Source organism: Podarcis gaigeae (genome assembly GCF_964106915.1).
Source record: "Podarcis gaigeae genome assembly, chromosome: 9".
Lineage (NCBI taxonomy): Eukaryota > Metazoa > Chordata > Lepidosauria > Squamata > Lacertidae > Podarcis > Podarcis gaigeae.
In genome coordinates this window covers 69,743,312-69,752,371 of record NC_139685.1, presented here as the reverse complement: position 1 = coordinate 69,752,371, position 9,060 = coordinate 69,743,312, and the positions used below count along the sequence as shown (strand labels likewise).

Sequence of the window (9,060 nt, the reverse complement as noted above, 5' to 3'; positions counted from 1 at the left end):
TACTTTTATTGTTGTTAGCTGCTCTGAACCCGGCTTTGGCTGGGATATAAATAAAAATTATTATTATTATTATTATTAGGGGGGTACCTAGGGGTTGGCCATGTTGGATCCCACCAAAGACCCAGGCCAAAATCACACCTCTGCAACCTGGCTAGGAGTGACTAGGAAGCCACCTGCCCATCCACACACTTCCCTGGCCGCTCTTCTGCTGCTCTGGGTAGCCGCAATATCTCCTTGCCATGGGCGCAAGGGAGCTTAGGTATGCCTCTGATTGCAATTCTCATAAACTGGCATTCAGAGCACGGTTCAAAATTAGCCGGGCACCTGGATATCAGCCCCTTGCAACCAAGTGAGGCACCTGGGTGCCAGGCTCCACCATCTGCAGGTATGTACCTGGCGGAGCCTTGGATCTGGACTGTTTCCACACACTAACACTCCATCCGGTCGAATTCTATCCGTGATATTTTATCTGCACTATCAGAATGAATTTCAGGAACCAAAATGCTTCATCTGTGCAGCCTGAACAGTGAACAATGTGATAGTTAACTGCTGCAGCTTGTCCTCACTTACCCCACCCCAGTGCACTGTGAAGAATAATCCTATGTTATGAATGGCCCAAGGCACCATTCAGAAAAAGGTCAGAATAGGCCTATATATTTGTGGACCATCCCTGGACCGAGTGACTCTTCTTCTTTGAGTTCTCAAAGCTCTGAACCTAGCTCAAGGCTGTCATCTGAACCAGCCAGATGCTTAACTGATAATCAATCACAGTCTGTCTGTGTTTTGAAAAATAAGACTTTTTAGAGTCACCTAGCCCCAAAATAGCAACTGGAAATACAGTTTTGGCAAATGTAACATTGGTTTAAGGCAGGGGTCAGCAACCTTTTTCAGCTGGGGACCAGTCCACCATCCCTCAGACCATGTGGTGGGCCGGACTATATTTTGAAAAAAATATATGAATGAATTCCTATGCCCCACAAATAACCCAGAGGTGCATTTTAAATAAAAGCACACATTCTACTCATGTAAAAACACCAGGCAGGTCCCACAAATAACCCAGAATTTATCTCATGCTATATTAAAGGCATCCAAGTTGGTAACCATCACTATCTCTTTAGGGAACAAACTCCATAGTTTAACTAAGCACTCTGTGAAGACATATATGTACAGCTGAGTTAAGACTATATTGCACCATCCATGACAATGTCGTGCAATATTGTGAGGACAACACAATAAGCTCAATGCTGCTTTAGCAAGACCATGCGGGCCCCCAGAGTGGAACTTGAAGAGACTTTGCATCTCCCTGGTCTTTTTTGCTGCTGTCTCACACCGAGTTAAACCAAGGTAGGACTTAGCATAGAGGGATGCGGGTGGTGGTGTGGGTTAAACCACAGAGCCTAGGACTTGCCGATCAGAAGGTCGGTGGTTTGAATCCCTGCGACAGGGTGAGCTCCTGTTGCTCAGTCCCTGCTCCTGCCAACCTAGCAGTTTGAAAGCACGTCAAAGTGCAAGTAGATAAATAGGTACCACTCTGGCGGGAAGGTAAACAGCGTTTCTGTGCGCTGCTCTGGTTTGCCAGAAGCAGCTTAGCCATGCTGATGGCCACATGACCCGGAAGCTGTACGCCGGCTCCCTCGGCCAACAAAGCAAGATGAGCGCCGCAACCCGAAAGTCGGTCACAACTGGATCTAATGTTGAGGGGTCCCTTTACCCTTTACCTTTATGACTTAGCATGCTGCCCAAAACAAGTTAAGCTCACAGTTAATTTATTTCCCTCACTTGCCATGGGCTGTAACCAAGGTTTGTTCAACAACAAAAAGATGGATTAAAAAAGGAAGCCCATTGTACCACCCAGCATTCCAGCAACATTGACATAAACAATATGCCTAACACAGGCCAAATGATATTGAATATATATCAAGGAGCAAAGAAAAATAAAATAAATTTATTAACAGGCTTTTAAAAATAACAAAGTAAAATAAATTCCGAGGTTTTGCTGATTGTGCTTTGAGGTGGCCATAGAGGGAAAGGATTTCATTTCATTAACCTGATATTTGAGATAACACTTCAACCCCACTCCAGAATTTTGTTGCGGTTGTTTTCCTTAGGTTTAAACTCCTCTAAAAGGTGATCCCAGCTTAATTAAAAAGGAGTCCCCAGTCTGTCTGTCTCATTCACGACCTGTTCCTAAAGGCAAATAATTAATTGTGGCTGTTGTCGGGCAAATGACACCCCAGTTCAAAAGCCTGGCCATCTTCACCCCGAAGTGACATCCTGAATACTGTTATTATGGTGGTTTCAGCTACAAATCCACCAGCCCCAATTTCCCAAGCACCTACATATTAAAAGCTCTCCTGCATACAACCCCCCCCCCCGCACACTTTTTGGAGGGGGAGTTAAAAATGGGTTTGAGATTTTAGCTGTTTGGTTCACCTTTCCATACAAGCATTCCTAAGAGGTCAAAGCTGTCCCCACCAGCATCCAAACAGTGTACATTCTCCCACACCTGATCCTGAAGACGGGGCACTAATAAGAACATGGTTAAAAACAGTTTCTCTGCGATGAGGCACAGGGCAACAAGACTTGAAGGAGTGGGTGCTGCGAGACTTCTCCATCAATTGACCCCGATAGAAGCACCTGCCTAGGATAACTGGAAAAAAATAAAATCAATTAAAATAAATATGGATAAAGTGCTCAATTCTGCTCTCCTCTAGTCCCTCGCCAAATCCAGCCACATTGCAGGCAAAGCCCTTGGGAATCTCTCCATTGGTTTAGCTGAGAGCATCCCCTGCGGTCCTCAGTCATTGTACTCCTCTTCCTTCTCCTGCAGCTGCTGGAACCTGCTCCCCATTTTCCACTTGATGTGCTGAGGTTTCAAGTACGCCGCCAATGAAGTCTTCCTGCTGACTTTCCTGCCCAGCTCCGGGCTCTTGCCTTTCTTCGGGCCGAGCGAGGTGGAGCTCCTGGCTATGGGGTGGGCCGGGAATATGGTCTTGCCCTGAGGAGCCTCCAGGAGCTGCCACACCTCCCCAGAGGTGGCACTGCTCAGATATTGCCAGGGCCTCTTGCCGCTGCTGTCGCGCACCTGCGTGCTGCACCGCAGCTTCTGCACCAGCAGCTTGACAACCAGCTGGTGGCCGTGCATGGCAGCCAGGTGCAGAGGGGTGTATCCGCAGCCGGACTTGGCGTCCACGTCGAGGTCCACGCCGGCTTTCCTGGCGCCGGCGACAAAGTCCTGCATCACTTGCACGTTCCCGTGCTTGGCCAGCCAGTGGAGCACAGTGTAGCCCATGATGAAGTCTTTGCGGGTGGCCAGGTGGGGGTCTTCCAGGAAGAGCGCCCTGGCCTGCATCCACGAACCGGTGGCCACTTTCACCAGCCAGGCGTGCTCTCGGGGTTCCAGGGGCACAGAGGAGGACCTGCCTTCGCTCGGAGCATCTGGATCTGGGCCCAGCCCTTGCACGCAAGTGGTCGAGCATCCTTGCCTCTGGACCAGCCGTGGGCTCAGGGGGGTCTCCAGGGGAGAGGGAGGCAGTCTGGTCACTTTCCAGGGGTTAGGGGGCTCTTTGCCGGGTTTGGGGGAGTCTGCATCCCACAGCTTGTCCCAGGAGGCGGCTCTGCTCACCACCCGGTTGAGCAAGGCGAGGTGTTCTGGGATGGCTGTCCCTGTTGAATTACCGCCGTGGCCGTTCTGCCTGGCAGGGAAGGGCTGGTGAAGGACGCCGGCGCGCCCTTCAGGCCGATAGGAGTCGCTGCCTCCGCTGGCGCTGCTGCCGTCTTCGCTCGCCGAGCTCGCCTTCTCGATAAAGTCCTCCAGGTCTTGCAGGGAGAGCTGGCACCGGATGCTCCGGAAGACGGGCGCGGGGTCCCGCCGGGCACCCAACCCGGGCAAGGAATCCTGAGAAAGGCAGGCACTCCCCACCGAGCTGGGCGGCGACGCCCGGGCTGGCCAGGAGGACCCTTCTTCGCGCTGCAGAAGGGGGTCAGGAAGGGCGGACTGGTGCGTAACGGCATGCGCCCTCTCCACCCACTCGCGGATTCTTTGCTGGGGGCTGGCGGCACTTGGAGGAGCGCCCATTTTCCCGACGGGTAAATAGGGGCCATTTGACTGCGGCGCCCCGCCTAGTAGGAGCGGAGGGTCCCCGCCAGGAGCCTGCCGGGGCACCCTTTGGCTGTGCTGCTCCGTTCCAAGCAGGGCGCACGGCTCCGAGGGGCTTCCCCGGCCGCCTAGCGCGGGGTTTGGCGGAAACAGCGCCCCCGATCGCCCTCCCAGCCCCCCCGGGTGGCACCTGCGAGGTTCCGGGCAAGTCCTAAGCTGGTGGGCCGAGCCTGGGCCGGCGCGCTCCTCTTCCACCTGGCGCCGGGGAGGCTCCTGGCCGTGCGCCCTAGGCGCGCGCTGCGCCCCGGCCTGGCCCTGCAGCGCCCCCCGGCCGACTGCCACTTCCAGAGGCGGCGGCGGCGGCGGCTTGGCGGCTTGGCTCTGGGCGGCATCGTCGGCAGGTGCCTTGGGCTCCTCTCCCACCAGCTCTCGGTAGCGCTTCCTGAGCACCACGTATTTGGCGGCGCCCGGCGGCTCGTCCTGCTTCACGGTGGCCACGGAGTTGACGAAGCCCTTGAAGAGCTCTCGGCGGCGCTGCAGCTGAGCCGGAGACGCGTCGGGGTCCCGCAAGAAGTGCCTGAAGTGGCTCAGCAAGGCGGCGTTGGCCACGCTCCCCCCGGCCTGGCAGAGGAAGTCCAGCACCTCGGCTTGGCTCAGCTCTTTGGCCATGATGACCTCGAAATCCCCGGCGCACGGATCACCTCCGCCGGCCCAGCGCGCACGGCTCTCGCTGCTGCTGCTGCTGCTGCTGCCGCTGCTTCCTCCTCCATCCAGCCATGCTCCACCTCGCCAAGCTTATCTCCTCCCCAGCCCCGCCGCGGTTCCGCACGCCCGAGGCATTCGGGAACAGAAACCGCCGCACACGCGCGCTCTCCCCCGGGGCGGCGCCCAGGATGAAACTTCTTCCCGGAGTCAGTTTCACCTGGCCTCCGTAGCCCCGCCCACACCCCACCTCGTGGCCCCTCCCCTCCCGTGCCTTGGCCCCGCCCCTCCTGCACTTTCCCCCCATGCTTGACAGCTAAACTTCTGCCTCTTGCTTTCTTTGCAAATCAGCCTGACCTGTTTTGGAGATATTCCCAAGCGGAGGTCAAGGAAAGTGTGTCTGCGGAGGTGAGGCCCAGGAAGAGTTCCAAGAGAGAACTGTTAGTATCTTACCCTCAGGTGAATTACGTTATCCTAGTGGTGGTGGGGGGGGGCACACCTTACAGCTTCCACTTTGTGGAAGTGTGTGCGTTCAGGAATTGCATCGCTTTGCCTCAGTGAAAAGGGAAAAAACGCTACATAAATCCTGGCGGCGGCAGCACCCGCCCCCTCCCCCAAAGCGCCCCATCTTTAAGAAAAGGAACAGGAGAGATGAAGCTGTTTCTAAAGTTCCGCACTCTTTTGCTATGTCTCCCTGCAGTCTTTCAGAAATTGCAGGGAGGAAGGCGCGAGAAAAGTCCCTGCTTAAAGTTTACAGAGGAGTTATACATTAACAGCACAGTCCCAGACGTGGGATTTACTAGGAAGTGCTACTCAGTTCAATGGTGTTTACCCTTAGGTAAGCGTGTGTGCAGGATTGCAGCCGGATCTGAGGCACATTCGTTCACTTACTCCATTGCGCGGGTGGGGGGGCTCAGATGGGGGAAGCGAAAATGTGGCTCTCCAAGCATTTTTATCTGGCCCTCAGAACCCTCCCCAGGAGAATGTGATTTGTTTCCTGGATGCCTCTGAACACCCTGTGCTAGGTGCAGACCCAGTCAGTCCTTGGCTGGGTGGAGATCACTAAATCTCGGTGGAAGTCGCTGCATATCCCGCTCTTTACCCATCTATTCTCCAAGCAACTTGAAGCGACATCCGTGAGCTTATCCTCTTTTATCCTAGCCTATCTCTCTGTCCACAGGACTTTGTTGTCCTGGCCAGCTCTGTCTGCAAATGCCCCTGCCCTGGCTTTCTGGTGTTCCAGCTGACAGCAAGACTGTCACATACCAGGTGGCTGAACTTCTGGTCTGCAAATAACTCAAAGGTTGCAGATCTGTGCATGCTCACTTGGGGGGAACCCCCTCTGGATCTAACTTCTGAATAAACATACTTCAGATTACTCTGAGGACAGGGTCCAGTCTGTGGACGTGGCCGATGGCCATGCCAGCCAGGACAGCAGGTACTTTGTCTGCCTTGCAAGAAGATTGCTAGGTTGGAATATACTAGAAAGTAGACCAGGGGTCTGCAATTTTTTTCAGCAGGGAGCTGGTCCACTGTCCCTCGGACCTTGTGGGGGGCCGGACTATATTTTTTTTGCGGGGATGAACCAATTCCTATGCCCCACAAATAACCCAGAGATGCATTTTAAATAAAAGGACAGATTCTACTTGTGTAAAAACACGCTGATTCCCAGACTGTCCGCAGGCTGGATTTAGAAGGCGATTGGGCCGCATCTGGCCCCAGGGCCTTAGTTTGCCTACCCATGAAGTAGACCATAGCATTACAGCGGTACCTCGGGTTACATACACTTCAGGTTACATACGCTTCAGGTTACAGACTCCGCTAACCCAGAAATAGTACCTCGGGTTAAGAACTTTGCTTCAGGATGAGAACAGAAATCGCGTGGCGGCGGTGTGCAGTAGCAGCGGGAGGCCCCATTAGCTAAAGTGGTCTTCAGGTAAAGAATAGTTTCAGGTTAAGAACGGACCTCTGGAACGAATTAAGTACATAACCAGAGTTACCACTGTACTTAGAAGTAAAGTCCACCGAACCACCAGGGCTTTATTTCCAAACAATGGGTAAGTCTAGCGTGCAGTTAAATACTATGCATGTTTATGAAGCGGTCCCAATTAGTTCAGTGGGGCTTTACTCCCTGGTAAGTGAGTTTGTTTATAGGCATTTTTACCCTGCTCTTCAGTCAAAAAAAGACTTCCAGAGTGGCTTATAACAGTTAGTAGCAAGAAAGTCTCTGCCTTTAGCCTGACAAAAGACATGACACAAATGGAAAAGGGATTGGGAGGGAGGAGGAACAAAACAAACCCAGGCACTCGTTCGACTTAGACTGTATACATTAAAGGTAAAGGTAAAGGGACCCCTGACCATTAGGCCCAGTCATAGATGACTCTGGGGCTGCGGCGCTCATCTCGCTTTATTGGCCGAGGGAGCCAGCATACAGCTTCCGGGTCATGTGGCCAGCATGACTAAGCTGCTTCTGGCGAACCGGAAACACCGTTTACCTTCCCACCAGAGTGGTACCTATTTATCTACTTGCATTTTGTGCTTTTGAACCGCTAGGTTGGCAGGAGCAGGGACTGAGCAACGAGAGCTCACCCCGTTGTGGGGATTCGAACCGCCAACCTTCTTATCGGCAAGTCCTAGGCTCTGTTTAATCCACATTTCTGCCCCCCACAAAGAATCCTGGGTAAAGTAGTTTGCTAAGGATGCTGAGGATTGTAGCTATGTGATGGGAAAACTAAAGTTTCCCCCAGGATTCTTTGCAGAAGGGGGGCAGGGATGTGCTGTTCTGTCTCAGGCTGAGCCAAAAAAAAAGCTGTGCACACTTTGTTCACTACTCTGACTCTGTGTTTTGATGCACTTTCCCCCAAACTAGCTTTGATCCGAACTCAGAATAAGGATAACCTCACTGCACTGTAAGCCAGTATTTTGTAGGCAGCTGATGTCTCCCTCTTCCAAGGAGGCGTGGGGGGTGGCGGCGGGTTAGGGCACCCTCCCAGAGCATCCTCTGGCTGATGGCAGAGGCCAGAATGTGCCACTTTATTTACGAAGGTGGTTGATGAGCAAGGAAAACCCTGCAGGAGGAGTTCCGGCTGTAAGCCGGGAGCAAAATATTCTTGGAAACCGGAATCCAACTTTCCTTTGAAGGCTAATTAAGCAAAGACGGAGGGTGTTTGTTTGTTTGTAATGCTCTTCTGCGTTCCAGCAGTACCTGGCTGCTCGACTGCATTCCTCATGAGCATCAATAGCTGAGCAGGCTGTCTGCAACACATCCTTGATTGTAGGATCTGAGAAGTAGACAACAGGCCCTCATCAGCCTTCCTTAATGAAGTGGCCTTTCCAAGGAGGTTCAGCAGAAACAGTTCCTTTCATCTGCCTGTCATTTTCTGGTGCGCTGTCTCTGCTATAAAACACATGCCATTTCAACTGCACTTGGACATTAACTACTCCCCAGTTAAGGGGTTTGTGAGCCTGTACAGTGGTGGGTTTTTTTTTTTGGACCTGCGGTGAGTATTCATTAAGAATTATCAGCAGATAATTTAAATTTGCAGCAGAAAGCACCAGAAAATAAAATAGGCAGGGCACTTCGCAGAACAGAGGCAACTTAAAAGCAAGGATGTGGAATGGAATAGGAGAATGCAAAGAAATGCAAAGAATTCTTAGGCTTGAAAGTCTGCCAAGAGCTGTCTGATCTGGTCCCTTTTCTCTGCAAATAGCCAGGCTGCGTGCCATGGTTCTGGAAGTCAATCAAGATTCTGTGCATCTTTTCGATATGAGGTGTGCCTCCAGTCTGAAGCCTTGCGCTCAAAAAGTGGACAACAGAAAAATTCTGACTTTCAGCACAACCCCATGCATGTTGACTACTATTATATTTTTATTACAGTATTATTATTTGTACCCCACCCATCTGACTGGCTTGCCCCAGCCACTCTGGGCAGCTTCCAACACAAATACAGTGGTACCTCGGGTTAAGTACTTAATTCGTTCCAGAGGTCCATTTTTAACCTGAAACTGTTCTTAACCTGAAGCACCACTTTAGCTAATGGGGCCGCCACCGCCCGATTTCTGTTCTCATCCGGAAGCAAAGTTCTTAACCCGAGGTACTATTTCTGGGTTAGCGAAGTCTGTAACCTGAAGCGTATGTAACCTGAAGTATCTGTAACCCAAGGTACCACTGTAGTGTGCCTTGACGTTGTCAATTCAGTGCAGCAGAGGATCAATAAGTTGGCAAGTTGGTAACCTGCCTCTGTTGTGCTTTACAACAG

The 9,060-nt window shown here is 52.2% G+C and overlaps 1 protein-coding gene across 1 annotated transcript; it reads right to left on the bottom strand.

The window, feature by feature from the left end:
* Window positions 1-1,926: 1,926 nt before the first annotated feature.
* On the bottom strand, window positions 1,927-5,716 carry SOWAHB (sosondowah ankyrin repeat domain family member B). Its single transcript, XM_083756543.1, has one exon. The coding sequence runs from the start codon at window positions 4,766-4,768 to the stop codon at window positions 2,798-2,800; it is 1,971 nt and encodes a 656-aa protein (XP_083612669.1). The 5' UTR covers window positions 4,769-5,716; the 3' UTR covers window positions 1,927-2,797.
* Between the last annotated feature and the right edge of the window lie 3,344 nt (window positions 5,717-9,060).

Coding starts and splice junctions, on each gene's coding strand:
- SOWAHB (XM_083756543.1), bottom strand. CDS start 4,768: ATGGCCAAAGAGCTGAGCCAAGCCGAGGTGCTGGACTTCCTCTGCCAG.